Source organism: Suncus etruscus, chromosome 2, assembly GCF_024139225.1.
Source record: "Suncus etruscus isolate mSunEtr1 chromosome 2, mSunEtr1.pri.cur, whole genome shotgun sequence".
NCBI lineage: Eukaryota > Metazoa > Chordata > Mammalia > Eulipotyphla > Soricidae > Suncus > Suncus etruscus.
The window spans coordinates 125232628-125254094 of NC_064849.1; the positions used below are offsets into that span (position 1 = coordinate 125232628).

Sequence of the window (21467 nt, forward strand, 5' to 3'; positions counted from 1 at the left end):
CACCCTTGCACACAGAAGATCAGGGTCAATCTTCAGCATCCTAAACGGTCCCTTTTGCAGTGCCAAGAGTAATTTCTGGCCAGGGAGTAAGCTCTGAGCATTACTTGTGGGTTGAAAAGAATAAAATTCTGGAGAATTCCATAATGCAATAAGATATAGTTATTGTGATTGCTTACCAATATCTTTCTTTAGAAAAATTAGAATATTCCATTAAAATTTCAACCCCCGTAATATTATATTTATTCTAGTGAGGATTTTGTTTGTTTGTGTTTTGGGTTGTGACAGACACACCGTAGCAGTGCTCAGGAACATGCAGTTCATGCAGGACTGTAAAAGGGGACTCCTGGCAAGAGCCTACACTCAGCCCTCTGAACTTTTGTGAAGTCTATTCTAGAGATTCTATGTAGTCAAGTAGCACACAAAAAATAAACAAAACCTTTAATTTAACCATGGTTCTAATTAAGTATATTCAAATACAGTAAATAAATATCTGAGTTTAAAAAAATTATAAATATATTTATTAAGAAAATTGTATACTTGATGATTATATAGAATATGAGTATAGTTTTTCAATTATAATCATTTTCGAATACAAAGAAGCAATTCATGATAAACAAGCCTTACATAAAATAATATGCCTTAAATACCCAGAAAGATGTAAAAAAGATAGATGTTAAGAAACAACAAAATTATTGGAAAATGCAATTGTTATGAGATTCATGTCATGCCTATTAGAGAAAAGTTCAAAACTATACTTTCCCCACTTTAAATTCTATTCCTAATAAATCAGTCCAGTCAGAATCCTCATAATTATGTGTGTACGTAAATGTTTCTTTCTTTGTGCTTCAATCTATCCAGTTTCAACAGAGAGGAATTTATTAAATTATATTAGGGAGTTCACAGAATTTTCCAGAGGCCCAGAGAGTAAGGTTCTTCAGAGGCCAACAAGCCTGAGAAGATCTGACCAGGCCAGCATTCAGAGGCACCTCTGTCTACCAAAGCCTTGACCCCTAGGATCCAGAAACACTGACCTCCATGTCCACCTCAAGGGACAGGTGTCTATTCTCACTTTAACTGCCAAAATGGGTTCCTAAAACTCTTTTACCACTGCTGAATCTTCCTCACCTTGATTTATTTCAAACTAAAGTTGGGATCTGACTTCAGGTAGAGTGGAATTATGGGTGGTAGCAGCACCCTTGGGGAGCAGTTCTCCTAATATGGAAAATTCCTCTCACGCAGAGAGACTTTCAGGAGATTCTGGCAGATCATAAAGATGACAAATGTTCACTGTGGTCAACTTGACATCATGACTCCAGGGTGTAGCTGGAAGACTGAGTAAATATGATTGGCCAAGTCAAGTCAGTCCCGTCTACCTGAGATTATACGCATCATAAAGTGACAACAATGCAGGCAGCCATTAGCCCGTGAAATAAAAATGGACAGGGATTGATGATGATAGGATGAGGGAGACATCACAAACCACCTGGAAAGGAATGATTTAATCCACAAATGTTATTGGGCATGTGGGGTATATCTCTATGAATAGACACAAGGTGAACAGCCTTTGTACTACATCAGCTAAAATGATTTTTGCAAACATGGACTTTATATAATGGAAGGAAATTAAATCCAACTAAAGTAAAATGTGTTTGTATGGTTGAATATTTAATATATTGAGGGTAAGAAAATAATTTCTCAGTACGAAGAAACTGAAATGATCAAGGAAAAGATTCAGATGAAGACTTTATTAAGAGCCTAAAATTCTGTAAGTTTTAATTGAGAAAATATCTGTAATAATTATAATGGGCACAAGCTTAATATTATTAAGTTATAAGGAGCTCTTTTAAATGAACATAAGGGAAAAAAACTAATGCCTTACAAAATAAATAGGCAAAGGACACACATAACCAGACAACTCACAAAAAAGAAGACATAGAAATGACAAGCAAACAAATGGGAAGTTCAGTCTCACACTAATCAAATAAATGCAAATAAGAGTAATGAAATAACGATTTTTCATCTGATTTGCAAATATTAAAACCCAAACATCATTTTTAATCATGGTATAGTAAGAAGGGTATACCCGGTACAGCAATGTAAATTTACAGTCTTAGAAAGCATCACAGTACTAGGTCAAGAACTCTATATTTTTTAACTATTCTTGTGAAATATAATTTAAAAGAAAATGCCAAGGAATTACTCAGAACAACATATAAATATGTTATTAATTAGTGCACTATTAGAGAAGCACAGGCCTAAGTATTAAGTAATAAGGAATGATGATTAAATTGTAGGGATGATTAACTGAGGACTAGAGAGATAGTACAGTGGACAGGGAGTTTGCCTTAAACATATCCTATCGGTTCAATTCCCAGCAACTCATATGGATTCCTGACTCTTGTTTTAGTGAGAATAGAGCCAGAATTAAGCCCTGAGCATAGCTGAGTGTGACCCCAACCCCTCCCTAAGAAAAAATACAAAATGATTTAAATACAAATGATTTATAGCCATTGACAATCATATCAAAAATAGAATACATTTCTAAAGAACTATTACAGTTGCAACCTGATTTTAACAGGCTGAAATGCGCAAACTAAAACTGAAAATAGTTTGTAATCATGTTTATTTACAATTTGAGGGGTTTGGGGAACCAAATTTAGTGATCTTCAGGGGCTCTTCTTGGCTCTGTGCTCAAGACTGACCCTGGTGATTTGTGCTGGGTGTTGAACTGGGTACAGCTGCAAGCAAGTACCTCAAGTTCTACTGTACTAGCTCTCCAGCATTGTGACACCCTTTAAAAATGTGTTTATCTATACATGTACACACCCCAAAAATACACAGAATGCTACACAATATTACATCAGCAACAGTACCAAATTTCATTTTTATCATTGAATGCATTTTCCATATTCTCTACCATGACCATATGTTTGCTACGTTTAGAGTCAGGTTTGCAAGTTATTTAAAAGTTCCCCTTTTCTGGGGCCAGAGCAGTAGCACTAGAAGTAAGGCATCTGTCTTGCAAGTGCTAGCCTAGAACAAACCACGGTTCGATCCCCTGGGGACCCATATGGTCTCCCCAAGCTAGGAGTAACCCTGAGCGTCAAATGGGTGTGGCCCCAAACAAACAAACAAAAAAGTTTCTTTTTTTTATGGGCATTAAACGTTTCACCAGCTGAATGCTCTGTGCATCTTGTGGCCATCTTCACCATCTGCCTCTAGTTGAAAGCAGTTAAAAAGATTTATGTTTAGCGGACAGTTTCCAATATTCGTAGCAGTCCCAAAGTTCCCCCCTCAGACTCCTTTCCTTTTTTGTCAGCCTCATGGTGATGATGGCATATGCTGTGCTCATCCGCCTGACTTCCACCTAGAAAAAGTATGTTTCATCTGAACAGGGCATACACATAATCCGAGGGACCACCAAAAAAAAAAAAAACAAAAAACAAAAAAAAAAGAACTTGGATTAAGTCCAGAAGCTTATTGATCATCATTGCAGTGACACCCCCCCCCCCTCGTGCAGGGGGTATATGCTTCTTCCTCCAAAATGGGCTTTCTGGTCTACCTGGACTTGAATGAAAATGGGTTCAGAGAGATAGCATGAAGATAAGGCATTTGCCTCACATGCAAAAGGTCATTGGTTTGAATGCCAATATCTGCCAGGAGTGATTTCTGAGCATAGAGCCAGGAGTAACTCCTGAGCACTGCCAGGTATGACCCAAAAACCAACAACAACAACAACTACAAATAAAGAAAAGGTGCTTCTTCTCGCCTGCTACACAACCTTTCTGGCGTCTCTTTGAAGGATCTATATACGTCTTAGATTTATCTTCTCAGGAGCTTGTAGTTGATTCCTTGATACGTGTTTCTGGTTTTAGACACCCTGTGTTTAGGTTAGAAGTTTTTCTCTACGTTTTCCTGTGATGCGCTTATGCAAACAGCCGCTCTTTTATTATTGACTAGCTTTTCCTTTAATAATTGTAGACAATATTGTTTGTTTACTAAAAACAAACGGGGGAATTGTTGTATGTAAATATCTTATGGGATTATTATGTTACTGACCCTAGCCTGATGGGTGATTGTGCCCTACCCTAGGGTGTGACCTGGCATTCTGCCCCCACCCTAGGGTGGTACCTGATTCTGCTTCCACCATTGGGTGGTATCTGATCCCACCATTGGGTGGTACCTGATTCTGGGGGATAAAAACAAGGGTCTGTGGAAGGCAAAAGGCTTTTTGCTGGAACTAAGGCTGAGATTTGTACTTCAGTCTTGTCAACCGAATAAAGCTAATATTTCCACAAGCCTGACTGTCTGCGAGCTGTTTACCTGCCGTTTCACATCAGAACACATCAGGTCTAGCTCTGGTGACCCCTTATTACTCAAGATATGGTCTTGTGGACCTCTGGAGCTATACCTGAGCACTGAGTCATAAGACCTCCAAATTGTGCACCGTGTTGCCAGGAGTAGACTTCAAGCCTCTTTAGCACTACTTGGAAGGTCAGAAAAGAATGAGAAGAAAGAATTACTGCAGTGTAGTGTCTAAAGTTTGACACAAGTTATCCTTGTATGATTTTTTACAAACACCCAGGGCCCAGAGTACTTCTATCAGAACCTTCAGTTTCTGATTTGATATCATATATATGTCATAGATAACATGTGATCACTTTGAGATCACCACTTTCTGTGAATCTGTTTTATAAAGGAAACCAAGTCGTTGAACTAATATTCTTTCCACTCAGCATTGTTAGGGATAGCATTTTCTCATGCACTTGATCATGAAACAACTTCGATGGAAACTGTATTGAGGATCATTGAAAAAAATTAAGGTTACATGATTTACAAAGTTATTCAGGCATACAAGATACCAACACCAGTCTAATCACTAATGTCAGCTTGCCTTCACCAATGTCCCCAAGTTCCCACCCACCCCCACAGCCTGCCTCCTTGACAGGCACATTTGTAAATTTGGTTATTAGGAGTTGGGATCTCATTCTTTCAATGTGGTTCATTCTGTGGTCCTGTGTGTGTGTGTGTGTGTGTGTGTGTGTGTGTGTGTGTACATCATACCTCTATGCTACCCATGTATTCTGGCAAGTTTGATATCTAAGTATTAGAAAACAACCTAATCTGTAAAATAATTTTTGGTGCCATATTTAAAGTTAAATGCACACTGGAATGACCTAAGAAATCTTAAAAATCATAGGGAGGATGAGGGCAGGTAATGGCTTACTGGCTAATGTGCTTGCCTTTTGAGGTCATGAGTTCAGTCCCCAGTGCCACCACATTGCAACAGACATAATCTTGGGGCTTTGTTCTTTAAACCTGGAAGCTCAGTTGTCTGTGATCTCTGGTGCAAGCAATCTCTGACTTCACCATAACTATGTGTGTCTGAGCACTGCAGTTAGAGGGTGTATTTCTCCATGAGTACTACTGTGAAAGAGATGCCTGAGAACTACATGTTGTACCTCAGGATTACAATCCTGGAAGAGCCCTCTGTGAACCCTGTAGCAACTTTTGGGGGAAGCACACCCAGAATGTACACAAGCATCACAAGTAAAAGAGGTGATCCCACCCCCCCAAATTTTTGCCAATCAGATGTATAAGCCCCACAACTAAAGGAGTGTGATCCCAAGAGCACATGATAGGTCAAGCCTTGACAGTTACCACAATTGAGAATATATACAGTCTGGTCATCATAACAACAGAGGAAATGAAAAAAAAGCAGAGAAAGTGATTCCCTCTTCCACCTCCAGGCCTATTCTAAAGAAAGTGTGACTTGACCAGTGGTATTTTTAAGTTTTCTAGGCTATTTTAATGTGAAGATTGATTTTAAAAACTCACTGTTGCAAAGCTAGGATTCAGAAACTGCTGTGTAGCTAAGAATCATCTGGTGTATTTGATTAAAATTGAGACTCCTGGTTCTCACAGAGGATTATTGTCCTAAAGTTATTACCAATTTTATTATGATTCCAATTACTTTTCTTCTTTGTCTTCTTGTATCCTCTATGGTCTCCACCATTCACCGCTTTACCTTAATCTTCTGTAACTCACCTTCCATAACACAAAATTTCTTGCCATTTAAATGTGCATACTTAATAATAATAAATATTTACTTAAATAATTAAGTAATATTATATATATTATTAATATATATTATATAATTATATAATAATATATTATATATTATTAATAAATAATTAAGTAAAATGAAGATTTTGCAGGTCAATAAAAAGTATTGAATCAATTGGTTAGCCATTTGCAAAAGAAATCAGACTGTTATCGCATTCCTTTTGCCAAAAAATTTCAATTACATATAGGAAAATTTTTCATTAAAATACAAACTGTAAAAGTACTAGAAGAAAATATGGTTGCATTAAGAAAGAGCTTTTCAAACAAATACAAAATATAAATGACTGATATATTTGATTTCTTCCCAGAAGTTTCCTCACAGAAAAGCTACCACCACAAAAGTAAAAGATAAGCATAGATCCCTGGATCTGGCTCACTATTGAAGAGCATGAAAGAAATCTGGTTTTTCTCTCTGGCACAGCACACAACACATAGAGACCCATTCAAACTAAGAGTAAATAAAATCAAATCATAAATGGGAGGAACATCTTAAGTGTATTATAAAATGGCCTCAATGTACAAGTAAAACCAAAGACAAATAAATACAAATAATAAACTTAGAGGAATAAATTGACCTTTTCCTTCTATATGTATGTGTATATTGTTTTATAATAAAGGGTAAAATAAAATATGTTGTTCTCTTATTGAGATCCCCATAACTCAATTTTTGTTGTCAAAACAAGAGTAACTTAATACTCAAAGACTACATAATACTATGCTCGTTAAAAAGTTGAAAGCAGAAAAAAAAAAGCAGTTGAAAGCAGAAATTAGTAGTTTTAGATCAAGTATCTCATACATGTACTGTTGAAATGTGATGAAAGTAAAAATTGGTTTATGGTTTTGGGCAATCAAATGATTCAAGTTGATAGTAAAAGTGTAATCAAAATTAGTTTCATGTCTTCTTTCCAATATTTCCCTTTTAAGAAGACTTTGAATTCTGACTCTGGGATATAGAAATGACACATATATTAGTTTAGGGATATATTCAGTTTTAGAGAAAACGAAATTGTAGGAGGAAATGGGTGTATATTAAGGAGAGTAGCAATGGGGCTTGGAAACTCATTGATAAACTTAACTATGCAAGTGGGTTTTCCAGAGTGTTGACATAGTGGATCAATAAGGATGGAATTTTAGGTCTGACTCCCGTTTTGATGATATTTGGAGATCAGAGTGAGGTAAACATATTACAAACATTGAATCAGTAGTATCCCAGATATGAGGAGGAGAAATGGAGATTTATAGAAGGAAATGGGAAAGTCGGAAAAACAAATAGAAGACTAAAGGGGAACTGGAAGTTTGGGTTTGGGATTTATAGCGTGCAAGGAAATCCTTAGGATCTGCTTAAATCCTGGCACTGTATCATAATCATTTCATTACAAAGGATTGGGACAGAGATGGGCATCAGCATTTTGAAGTTTGCCAAGTGATTCTCCTAATGTGTCTCAAATTGAGAACTGTTTATCAAAAAAAAAAAATAGAAGAGGAAAGGGTGAGAAAAAGATAGAAGAGAAAGCATCTTCAAATCTGAGGATTTCCAAGATTTTGTATGATTTATGAGAACTGAAATTCAGAATTCTGATGTGTGAGATGCTTGGCATATTATATGTTCTATTATGAAGCAATAAAATCGAATTCTTTGATTCTTTCAAATTTGAACATATTTCTGGAGTTAGGAACTGAAAACTGATTGAGTTGCTATTTTAAAAAATATGTGCACATGTCTTGCTTCATAGAGATGTAATTTTTGTGAACCAGATTCCAGAAACATTTACCATTTGTTTAAAAAAAACCACCTTAAATCTAGTCTTTATTTTTCAATAGGATGCAATAACTAATCTGATAGGAAGAAGATTATAATAGAGAAAACACTTAGATGTGATTTAAAAATTATATATGTAATTTTATTTTATGATTTGTTTAAATTCTTCCTCTTGTACTAGAAATTTCTCATCAATTGAAGCTGCCAGTCTGAAAGGAACCAATTTCCTGATAGCATCCACCTCCTATTCTAGGTGAAAAGGGAAATTCTTTGTATCTAATTCTGTCAAAAAATTAAAATCCCTTATATAAAATAGGAAATATACACATGATAGATTACATTCTTTAACTTGGTCTTTTATCTAGATTTTGAGGTTAATTATCTAAGATAGAGTATAAATCAATTTTCATAAAGCTTCATGAAATTTAAAAATACAATGTATAATGACTGAGGTCTTACCTCCCTTTCTTTGACCTTACAAATGATTCTCAGTAACTTTAAACAAAGGCTGAAAGTGGTCTCTATTGCTTGGAAACAAATTACTTATAGAGGAGAGGGAAACATACAATAAAAAAAAATCAACTTTCTTCATCACTCTTGACATTCACCAATCTTTACTTGAGATCACCTTGCAATGTGACATCAATTCAAAGTAATAAGGAAGGGTCAATGAAAAGCTAAAACATTCTCAGGAACCTATTATAACATCTCTCTGAGGGATTCATGTCAACGCCACAGCATTTCAAACACACTGCACAAATTCCAGGGAAATAGCTTCATGAAATGGGGACAATAGGCATCTGGAGAGTTTTATAATGTAGAAATTGACCTGCTATTGTATGTCTCTTCAACTCACGACATACTTTCCACCCCTAGCCTCCTCAGTTGTTCCTTAGAAAGCATGACATGTCCATTTCTTAAGTCCTTTTCGATAGTATATTCTCAGTATGGTATCATCATTAAGAGTTATTTTTAGAAATAATATCAGTATATGTAGGGGCTTTGGTTTAAGAGAATTTTCTCTTTACACCAATAAGCATTCAGAATTGGTTTTGTAAGGTAAGTTCAGAATTGGCAAGGTTGATTCTCACTGTTGGTTTTCAGATCTTGGGGCTTACCTTTCAACTATTTATTTTGCTTTAGCAGTGGGCTCAAAAGTGCCTTAAAAGGATTGAAAACACATCTTTATTGAATTAAAAAATCACAATACTTTTCTTTCTTTAATATGGAATTGGGGCTAGTTTAAACACTGATATTTTAAAGTGTACTATTTGTGGGGCAACATTTAATGCCAGTTTATATGACCAGAAGTTAGGTATAAGTTATTGAGAGGAATAGAGAAATGACATAGGAAGTACATGTCTGTATATTTTATTACACTTACCTATGATTGAATGACTGAATGATTGAAATGATCATTACCTTTTACAACTTTAGTATTTAGCTTATAAAATGTTCCTTTGCTACAAACCTTTTTACTGGCAGTGTTGATTGATTTATATGTCAGAAACTCATCATGACTATTAAATCTGTTGGGTGCTAATTAATGTGAGCTGGGAAAAATGTTATTTGCTCTAAAGTACAATTAAAAAAAACCTAACAGAATTTGTAAATATTTAATTAAGTAATATAAATGTGATGTAAAAGCTGTGAGGAAATGCAACATTTTATAGAATTGCATATAACGTGGAATGAGATCATTTGAATAGATTTGAAATTATTGAGGTGCCTATGTAAGTCAAATATATAATAATGCATACCCAGATATTCAAGATTACTTTAACATTTAGCCTCAGAAGCCTTGTTTTTTTCCCCTCAATCTTCCCCATCTCAGTTACTGCCACCAATTCATCATGTGATTAGTCTTAAAACTTAAGAGGGTCATCTTGTTTTCTCTTTTACCATAAATCATCCCACTCAAATCAGTGATTGTTTTTAAGCAAATCTTGTTGATTATACTACAACAGCATTCTTGAGATCTACACTAATCCTGTCCAGAAATCATCTGCTCTTACCAGAAGTTATCTATGTTGTTCATCTACCAAGTCTAGCTTCCATGCTGTTTAAAGCCCACTGGCTATAGTCTGCTAAAGGGATCTGTCTAAATTGTAAATATATCATAGTGTTCTTCTCACTGTCTTGAAAAATGCAAAAGTACTTGTAGGATGAATTAGATGACATAGTTTTGGTCAGTAAATCAGAAGCAGGGAAAACAAGAGTAGGATAAATAAATCAGGGGCAGAGAAAATAAGAAAAGTTCAGTTAGTCCAGATGTTCCAAAAGCCTTTGTGTGTTGTGTAGGCTCGTCTTTCTCTTGATTTTTTAGAGGCAGGCATGCAGGGCTGCTGTGTTCATGGCCTGCTCAAACCCTTCCCAACTTCTCCAGAGACAGCTTCACTGAAGACCAGATTTTTTAGTGGATGTATAGATTTGAAACAGCTGCCCAAGTTGAATTAATATTCTGCAATGACATCTGGAAAGAAACTAGTTTCTGGGACAGGTGTCTAAATGACAGGCAGATTTCTGCCTCTTCTTGTATCAACTGAGTCTGGCAGGACAGGATGAAATTTTTCAGGAGACATGACTTATTTTTTTTTTTCAAATTGCCATGACAGGGTAGCAGTTACCATTCCTGGCTAGCAGTTCCTTTGTCGACCCCATAGGTGTGACCCAAATATTTCTGTCCTACCACCCCTAGCCATTTTTTAATGAAAAACAGCTATTCAGTGCCTAACTAGAAATATTGCCCCTTTTAAGCTAACAGATAGAAAACACCCCAGGGTTGCAACTCCAACTACTAACTGCCACCATGCAATCATCGGAGGCCCCCTCCCTAAGTTATATCACTCATTTTGTGAAGACTGTCCCATCATGTCTACTGACATTCACCCTGCAAGGATATCCATGTTGGCTTCAGTGAAATTGATCTTAAGGTGTGTTGTAAGCACTTGGCAAGTGCTCAGAGATCACTCCTAGAGTGCTTGGGGATCATATGCAGTATAGGAGATCAAAACAGAGTTGGTTGAGTGCAAGGCACTCCCCTTAACCCTGGACTATCTCTCTGGCCTCAGTCTTGAAGATTTTCAAGCAGTGCTGCTTCATTGCACAGAACCTCCTACAGAGCAAGAGAAATACAGTCTTGATCCTTATGGTGTAAAACAACCTTTAAGTGGATCTTTAGTAATGACAACAGGATTCAAATGGGGCTTACTCTTTGATCTTCCAGGAGTTTCAGATGGCAATTATCATTAATTCTTGGAGTTCTCTGTCCTGATTAAAATTAAAAAGGCAACCAGAAACTCTCATTTTCTGAACAGACAGCTATTAAAAGCACATTAATAATCGATAGTGAGTATAGCATATGCCTTTTAAAAAGATTTGCAGCTTGTTTCTTGGTGGTGAAGACACAGGATTCCTCCAACCTAATTACAAAGCAATCAAACAATTTAATTAATCTGGAAATTGCTTTCTTAACAATAACTGCTTCGGAAATGAGGCTCCCTGTGCTGCACTGTTAGGTGGAGTACTATTTTGATAGACCGCTTGTTTATTATCCAGGCGAGCCTCCCCTTAGGGCGCATGGCGTTAATTACCTACCCAGTACCTGCTCATGACCAAACTTTCTCAGGTCAGAACAGCGTCAGCAGCAGCAGTCTATAAAGTGTCCTAGCTCTGAACATCCGTGAGCCAGCAAATCCCTGGGAGCAGCAGGATTTGAGTTATAAGCAAGTGCTGCACATATGGGCAGAGAATTAACTGGCACCAGTTTTCATTTGAGAGTCTCCCAGGTAATGCTTTGCAGATGGGTGGATGAATTCCGAGAGCAGTGCCTCGAGGAGTGAAGGTCATGGATAGGACTCTCCTTTCCATCCATCCTGCTCACTCACTCTGGAGAGATGCCAGGCAGTTCCATGGCCTTCTTCTCTGAGTGAAGACTATGCAAGGCATGCTTTGTAATTTGCGGTGCTTTAAATTGGTGTTGTGATCATTGTGTAACAAGACAGCAGCCCCAAAGCCTTCTGAGACTGTCAGTAACAAAGAAATCAATTATTATTTCAAATCAGAACAAAGACTTCAAAGATCAACTTGTTCTATCTAATCTATTAATCAGACCGTTTTTCCCTAAGGAATATTTAAAGTTTTCTAATGGGACCAGAGGGATAGTGCAGGGGTAAGGTGTTTGCCTTGTATGAAGCCAACTGAATTTAGCTCCCTGGTACTTCAGGAGTGTTCCAAGTCAGGAGCAGGAAGGAAGGAAGGTAGGAAGGAAGGAAGGGAGGGAGAAAGGGAGGGAAGAAGGAAGGGAAGGAGGGAGGGAGAGGGGAAGGGAAGAGGGAGAGAAAGGCAGGGAAGAGGGAGAGAGGAAGGGAGGGAGGAGAAGGGGCAAGGAGAGAGGGAGGATTGTTTTTGTTCAAGGATAGAGATCTGCAGAATACCCTCCTATATTTCATGTCTACTGTCACCCTTACTTCATTTTTCTCTCAAAACTTTCTTTCTCTCAAAGAAAGTAGTCATTATTCTATTCTGCTACATTGGAAATACTATTCACTTTTAATCTAATTTTTTTTTTTTAGCCTCTTCTCCACAGCCTTTCTCCTACCTACCCAACATAACTCATGCCTGGTTCAGATCTCTGGTGTCTCCTTCTCTCCTCCAAATGTTTGTCAAGACTTGCTATCAGTTAGTCCCCATAAACTCAGTTCACAACTCATTGGCTTTACCAGTATAAATTATCTGGGGTTTCACATCTATCTATACCACATTGCCCTATTTTTATTGTGTTTGCTTTACTTATGTCCCCTTTAATAAACTCCCCTCTATTTCATTTCTTACTTGAGTTTTCTGAATTTCTACCAATTAAACTATGATCTCTTGTCATTAAGAAATTACTAGATAATAAGGCTGAAGAAATAATACAGCAGGTAGGCCACTTGCCCTGCAGCTTGCCCACACAAATGTAATATCTGGCATCCTGTATGTTCCCTTGAACGCTGCCAGAAGTGATCTCTGAGCACAGAGTCAAGAGTAAGCCTTAAGCACAATTTGTGTGGCCCCCAAACAAGCAACAAATACATACCAGTTACCAACTAGAGCAGTGGCATAATCAGTAGGGCATTTGCCTTGCAGGCGCTAACCTAGGATGGACTATGGTTCAATACCCCAGCGTCCCATAGGTTTTCCAAGCCAGGAGCGATTTCTGAGCGCATAGCCAGAAGTAACCCTTCAGCGTCTCTGGGTGAGGCCCCAAAAAGGCAAAAATAAAGGCAAAAAAAGAAAGAAATTACCAGTTACAATTTAGAGCCTTTGTGATAATAGGGAATGGGGGGCTGTGAAAGTATAAATTTTCATTTCACTTCTAGTTATTATGTCTGATATAACATCATAAAATGTTCTATGATTTGTAAGACAATATGACAAGATGACTCCGTTGTCTTGAGCTTGAAAATGTGGGAATTTGGATTTGATTTTAAATTAATATGAGGAATTTTGGGAGAGCATGAGGAGTATTTTTAATGGAACTTGCAAAAGTAGCATAATATTGGAAAGTATTTCTGACGGTCATTAATAGTAGCTTCAGCTTCACTTTTTAAGAGCAGAGTTAAATGAACCTTCACCTGTATCTCACTTGCTATCCATTCATGCTCAACTTTGTAGATCACCAGATCCTATAAAAGGTTATATGGCTCCCTGAGGAGCATTCAGTATCTAAATGGAAAAGGTTTAGGTTAATTCTGCCCTCCTTTTTAGATTCAAAATATTATTATATTTTAATAGATAGGTATCTATTTAACACTTTGATAAATATCTGACTAGATAAACTGTACATATGAAAACAGAATCATCAGTAAAAGAAAAAAATTACACAGCGTTAAGAATCTGGTGCCATGTTCCATTGACCTTGTATTTTTTCCTAGGAAAAAAGGTTAGCAGAAATTGTTCTCATAATTCTCTGGTTTCAAAAATGAAATGTTTGTTTTTCTTTAATAATTTACTGGTACTTCATGTGGGATGTAAGCAAAGTGAGCATTCCCCCCCCCCCCAGAAAATTAAAAGCCACATGTGTGAAGATTTCTGACCTTATTTATTTGCCTCTAGGGACAATTTTTAAAGCTATCTTGAAATTATGGCGATCATTTAAAGATATATATGTATATAAAGATATACAAAGAATATACAAGAAATAAAGACAAGGAATACAAAGTGAATTGTCATGGGTGGGGGAAGAGAATGAAGACTGTCGAGAGAAGTTGAAAGAACTTAATTTAGTTGTGTAGATTAATGTATGAGAAGATGGTTTACTAGATGACAAAAGCAGAATGTGTTTCTCCAGAGACCCAAGGAACAACAGATGCAAAAGCATGATAAATTTCATGGCAGCAGGGGGAAAAATGCTTCTTGATTCTCTAGTCATAAAGAAATAGGTTTTTCAGTGCTTCCCAGTTAACTGGCTTTAATTGTGCTGTCTCTCATAAAGCTAATAGCATCTGTTGAGGCTATCACTATAAAATTTGCAACCTTAAGTTAATTGAAAATTTTCAGCAGAGGTGTGTAGCCAGTACAGACATCCTCCCAGTGACACTAAACATACCCTTTCGAATGTGCGCACAGGCAATAAATTGTTTACCTTTACAGCGAGGCGGGGAGGCTTTCACGTGCAATCTTGTATTCCTTAGACTTAATTACAATGGTCACTTCCATTAAGAAATCAGTAATGTGGTGACCAGCTCACTGTTCAGGATTAGACATCCTTTCCTCATTTATTTTCATTTAGTTTCAAGAACATGCAGGATTAGCGTGCAGCTCCTTCTCACCTCTGTGGTTAAGCCAGCTCGTCTCACCTGGGACCTCAGACCATTCAGCAGGTCTAATTAAACATGCAGAGGGAGGCAGGGGTGGTCTGGAGTGTCCTATGCTAGCCCCTCACCAGCTGCCTGCCAAGTGTTGTCAGTGATGAGCAGCAGGCGGGGTATTCTTGGGCAGAAAGGAGGGTTCCCCGAGGAGTTGCCCTCCTTCCAGTGCCCACGTGCCTATCCACCTCTGAAGGACTCTGCCAGTCAGTAGGAGGCTGTGGCTTTTAAAGGCTGTCTGACCAGTTGCAGCCCAGCTGCTTTGGAGCAGAGGACCATTGTAGAAGAGATTGAAAAGGCTCATCCAACTGAACCTCTCTGGTCATACCAAGACAGATCTAGGTCATTCAAGAAATAAGTTTGAACTGCTTGCTGACTTCTTGGCATTGTTTGATGACAAGTTCTGACTTCTCTACTTTCAAATATGGAATTAGGAATATGAGAATTTATTGTTGAGGGCTCTGACTTTCATGGTTTCCCTTCAATGGCCAGAAAGCTACCCCTCAAATAAAATGCACCTCTCCTTCAAATCTCGTGGTGGAAGCGTCTGCTTCTCCATCCATCTTTCCATTTGAAATGCTAGTACCTGGCAAAGAAGCACCTGAAATAGTTACATGAGAGATGAGAGGTCTGCCAGCTGGTGATAAGGATGAATGTGCTGGAACTCTCATCTCCCCAATTCTCTGATCCCCGTAAAATGGAAACAGTATTGGGGAGATGGTATTTTACTCAAATGTACAGCAGCTTCCTGAATAGAAGATTCTGGAGATGACTAATGAAATAAAAGCATAACCAGGTTATAATCATAATCATAATCATATTTTCTTTCTCTCTACAGGAAATAGCCCTCAAGATAGCCCAAGAAATTTCTCCCCCAGTGCTTCAGCCCATTTTTCATTTGCACGGAGGTAAGGTCTTCTTGGGAGTGGCGTCCTAAACTGTCACTTAGAGAATCCCACCCTCAAGGCATCTGCTGGCCCTGCCTCCCACCTCACCTTGGTCCTGCCTCTGCCTTGTCAGACCCTGCTTGTAAACAATGCAGGCTGCTCCATAACCCAACCTGCTCAATGGTGGTGTTTGGCCAACTAGAACTTGTTTGTCCCTTCCCACTTTGATAGCTTGAGCCAGGATTTCTGCCTCATATCAGAATTATGTCCTCTCTCTTGGTCTCTCACAACTAGAGGGCTCTCAGAAGAGCAGAAATAGCAGTGTTTTGCTTGTTTGCTTGTTTTAGAAATAGCAGTATTTGCTTTTTCTCCCATCCTTGAGTACAGAACCTGATCCATACCTAAGGATCACATATTTCTTAATAGAATTTTCCAATCTTCAGTTTGAAGGACCTAATTCATCTCTATGTCCTACTACAACTTTTGTTGTTGTTGAAATATGTATATTTGTACTTATTTCTATGGAATGTGTATATCTATAGAAATAATTTTCATATTCATTTATATACTCATTTGTATATAGTATATTTATTGTATTGTATAATGGGACTGTGATGACATATTTTCATTCTGCTGTGAATGAGACATTACAAGAGTCAGCATAGCCTCCAATGAAATTGGAGTCCTGAGACTTCAACCTGTCCCTCCCAGGCTGTGGTGCTCATAGACATATCATCTCCCCTTTCTATCCAGAGAAGAGGTCTTTTAAAAAAATGAAAGAAGCCTACAGTTCTAGTCTGAGTTCTCTAGATATTTGCTAAGTTTTCCTCAAAGATCCAGAAATACCCTTAGAGGAGCACTTCACAAAGAGCACAGAAGTTGGTTTAAAAAAAAAAAAGGCGGATCCATTTTCATACAGTCACTTCCCAATGAATTTTGCAGTGTCCTAAGAGCTGTTTGTCAGTATGTTCCGCATTTTGTCTCACTAAATTCAGAGGCCTGGCTCTGTTTACAATGCTTTTTGGAATTCTCTCTAATTAAGATTCTCCTGTAAACATCTCGTGTTCTCGCCATATGTTTAGTAGCCCTGTGTGGGGTCCCTTGCTTTCACCCACCAGGGGACACAGAGTAATTAAGCTGTGATCTCCAAGGAATTCTTGACACCTGAACCCTGATTTTCCCCTATTTCCAACTTTATTTTCTTTTTCAGCTTTTCAATCTAAACACCGCAAAGAAAAGATAAAAATGAATGGGCTCCACCAAGTGTGTGCTTGTCCAGTGAATATTAATTCATGAGGCAGCTGCTGTGTTAGATGAAAAAAAAAAGTCTTTAAAAAATTTATAAACAAGGACTTGCCATAGTCCCACCTCTGAGAAGAAAGGGAATGCATTTAATTACTTTAAGTAATAAGAAAAATGCAAATCTCATTACAGTGTGCATTTAAACATGGCAGAAATCATCGTCTCTTAATCCTGCCAGATTTATAAAAATGAAGAGAATCTAATAATTAAGTGGGTGACTGGGGGAGAGATGAATCTGGTTTCTATGCTATAAAAAACACACAAACCTCCAGGCATGTTAATTTTTGACAAATAAACCATAAACCGTGACAGAAGATTATCACAAGAGACCTCTAGTTCATTTTGCGTGAATTTCCAGATGGAACTCCCTCCACACTCTTCAGAAAGTATTAATTTAGATTAGGACATGAGTGATCATCTTTTTAAACTTTTATTCAAGTAAATGAGACCTATGTTTACCATATAAATTCATATTTGTATATTTTTATTTAACATCTGGGTCTCTGTCTTCAAATTTTAAGTTGATTTCCAAAGAAGCTGAGAGAGAGTTCAGTCAGTAGGGCACTTGCCTTGCATATAATCAGTCCTGGTTTAATCCCAGGCATCACAAATTGTCCCTGAGCCCCACCAGGATTGATTCCTGAGCACAGAGACAGGAGTAAGCTCTGAGAACTGCCTAAAAACATAGAAATTATTTTTAAAAATCTGGATCTGGAAACACAGTATAGGCGTGAGGTGCTTGCCTGCATGTGGCTGACCCAGGTTTATTTCTGGCAGAAACCATTCCTAAGCCCAGAGCCTTGAGTACCACCATTGTGGCTCAAAGAGCAAATATATATAAAAGTAATGTTGGTTTTTATTTTGGAAACCTGGATACTCTAATAATGAAACTTCATTCCTTACCTTTTACTGTGTATTTCTGAACCTTGAGTTAATACCATTTGGAAACTTCCATTTTGTAAATGTTTTATTTACTCACAGTGAAATTCCAAAATTATTCATGATAGAGTTTCAGGTATACAATATTTTAATACCTATCCCTTCACCAGTGTCCACTTTCCCTCACCAATGTCCCTCTCACCCTCATTTGTCTCCCACCCCAGTCTGCCTCTACAAGGAGACCTGCACCTTTTTATTTGTGTATATAGTCCCACAAAGATTGCCTCATATGTGAAGTTATTGGATGAAAGGCCAAAGATCAGGCTTATTAATCATTCCTGTTTGCACTTATATCTTGTGATAAACTGCCACTGTGTTGTGATGTTCAATTTAGTTTCAGACAGGAAAATATGATGCACACCTGCATTCTGTATTACCTAATGCATATTTTGAAGGAATTTAGTTTTTAGTATTTAGCTTAGAGTATACTAACTTTTTCTGAAGACAAAAAATGGCTTCGTTTTGTTAACTTTACTTACTTCTTTAAAAGCCAACTAATTTTGGAGTTACCTGTGGTTTTTTGTTTTTGTTTTTGTTTTTAATTGGTAACAGGGAAATGTTAAAGTTGTTTTGTAATGCCCCGAAGTGTTTAAGGTCTACCTGCATCTATTTCACTTTTATAGAAGTACTGAACCCTAAATCAATCTTGAGGGTATTTTTTAGTTCCTGAGTTTTTACTGACCCAGTTAAATCACAGGCTATGTTTCCACAAGTGAATTACTAGAAAAGAATTACAGCCCACATTCATATCATCAGCTCCATGAGCCCTTGTGAAAAAGCCACCTGCCCCTTACAGTTCCAGAATTTCTTCAGGAAGACATTTTGGCTGGTAGCACTGTGTTGTTGGCATCTTGTTTCAGTATCAACTAGACTATAAAACACATCAGGTCAGATGCCTCTAATAATTTAACAAGTAAAGAAGCCTTCTTTCTCTTCATACAGTGATAGCCAGCTGATAGGAGGACTTTTTCATTCTTTCTTAATTGAGCTCCATATTAACCAAATTTAGTGAATAGTGTTGAGACTAGGGTTTTTGTTTTGTTTTGTTTGTTTGAATTGTTTGTTTATGACCAGTCTCTTTGCATCTTGCTTTCCCATCATTGGCCTCCTCTACATTTATTGTAACATTGAGATTTCTACCCACAGAGAAAAACAATCCTTTCAAAATAAAACTTTGCTTTGGCAGTGTAGTTTTGTCTGCGGATAAGTTTTACTGGTAGCTACAGCTGAGATAGACAGCATTGTTAGGAGGGTCCAACTTGTATTTGTGTTATAGCTTCCTTGGAAAGGGGTATGCTCCCTCTCAGTGCAGTATATCCTGTTTGTGGAAACTTCTGCTGAGCAGTTGTCATGGTAATGAGAATGCACTGGTCCTTTGTGCTCCATTTGAGTAAATAGACGTAGACAACTTAGGGAACTTTATGAGACATAAATTATTTCTGGTCCATGACTGCACAGAGTACAGAACCCGCTCTTGTTTAAACATCTTTCTAGCTGTGTGTTTTCCAGAGTAAGCAAATGTAATTTATGCCTCAGAACTAATAGGAACATGTCTCCTCTTGGAATTGTTCATTCATCTGAAATATGTTCATTGATACCTGAGGGAAAGGAGAGTTAATGAATCACAAAACAAAATCATGGTGGGGGAAATTGTGTCCCTCACTATTTCCAGAGACTAGTTTCTGATAATTGCTATTAAATGGACTGAATAATTCTTTTTAAGTCATATCCTTTTCTTTTCAAAGTTTGTGTTCAAAATATAAAGTACAGCCATTTTTAAGTCTTCACTATGTAGCCAAAGAAAATTGAAATTACCTTTCTATATTTAATGTAAAGATATTTTATAAGCATGTTACAATTATTTTTCTTAAGCTTTTAATATCTTCTTAAAGTTTAACATTTTTTAAATGAAAAGAATGTGTGACATTCTCCCCAATATTTTATCTGGTATATTTACAAACCTCTTATTTTGCTTCTTCTTTTTTTTTTTTTTAACATACTTGATTCAATTGTGCTCCAATCATGGTCATAGAAATGACAGGTAAATTTTACCAAAATCTTAAACATACTTCTGTGATTTGTCCACTTGAATTTCTCTATGTTGTCTTTGTGGACCATTTACATTTTTTGGAGGTACCATCCATGATCACTGATAATGCTGTTTTCCCTTGAATTTAATTTAGGCTAAAATGTCCATTTAAAAAAAAATACATAGTCGGGCCCGGAGAGATAGCACAGAAGCGTTTGCCTTGCAAGCAGCCTATCCAGGACCAAAGCTGGTTGGTTCGAATCCCGGTGTCCCATATGGTCCCCCGTGCCTGCCAGGACCTATTTCTGAGCAGACAGCCAGGAGTAACCCCTGAGCACTGTCGGGTGTGGCCCCCCAAAAAAACAAACAAACAAAAAAACAAAACATAGTCATCTAATTGTGACATTTTTCAAATTCAAATGTTATACTATTTAGTTTGCCCACTTCATTTTTCTGTAACTCTATGGTAAATTTGGTCCACTCTTTTTTCTCATTTGGTAAATTAATATAAGAATGAATTTTGAAAAATCTCTGCTGAATCAATGCTCTGTCTCAGATGGCAACAGTACTTTTTAGAAAATATTTCACTATTTCCCCTGAGCTATTATTACCCATGTATGTTTTCCCAATGTTAGGTAATTTTGAAGGTACAGATTTGCTCAGAATTACTAATGAAGACTATCAAATGTCAGAGATTTCAGAAAACTGGCTTTACTCTTTAGTGATCATCTCCTTAGTGACAGCATTGTCTCTCCCTATTCTATTAACTTCTCTGAGACATCTGCTATGATCACAATTTGTAATCCATATTTAACCCAGGAACTCCCATCCTGTTACCATTTCAAGAGAAAGTTCTCTCTCAAGACTCCTGACACATTTGCCTGGGACAGCAGATAGCCCTGCTCTTTACTTTGGCTATATTACAAGTGGAGAATTTTCCTTCTGCCCCCCACTGTCCCTGGTGAGAGCTGGCTTGTGTGCTCATTAATTCTGGAAGAGGCTTTTTTCTGTAGCTCTCTCTGAAGCTAGGTTCTGTCAGAAGGCAATAACTCAAGAGAATCTGACCTCAAAACAAGCCACTTTCTTAATTCTTAAGTTATTTGCCACCAAAGACTCCCTCAAGGCCTGAGTGCACAGATCCCTTCTTCCCTAAGAAGAAGGGATAAGCTAAGAAGTGTGATAAGCTAAGAAGAAGCCACATGTCTTTAAAAGGCAGTGAAAGTCCCTGCAGGCTCTTGGACCAGGTTGAAATTCAGATTCTTCTAAAGATCAAGGCCCCAATGATCTGTTTCCAGATAAGAGTCTTTTTCCTCTGCACTTTCTGTTTTTATTCATTTGAATCTGCTGAGTCTGACCATTGTAATTATCCCTGGTATTCATATTGTCAAAGTGTATTAGTGAGGGATCAATAATATGGATCAACCCATTCACTTTCTACTTGTTTGGGTGTATTGATTGCGTTTAAATAAAAGTCAACCTGCTGTATAATGTTTGTTTACTCTGGCCCTCGCTGACCGTTTCCACATCCTCACCGACTGTGTTTGTGTCATTGGTTGGACTAAAAATACTTGGTTTCC

At 37.4% G+C, this 21467-nt stretch overlaps 1 protein-coding gene across 5 annotated transcripts in view; it reads left to right on the forward strand.

The window, feature by feature from the left end:
• MAST4 (microtubule associated serine/threonine kinase family member 4) overlaps positions 1–21467 on the forward strand; it is a 646820-nt gene that overhangs the window by 544761 nt on the left and 80592 nt on the right. For all 5 annotated transcript variants that reach the window (XM_049768741.1, XM_049768745.1, XM_049768746.1 and 2 more), the window contains one exon: positions 15572–15641. In XM_049768741.1, coding sequence (XP_049624698.1) covers positions 15572–15641 — 70 coding nt within the window. The remainder of the gene's footprint in view (positions 1–15571; positions 15642–21467) is intronic.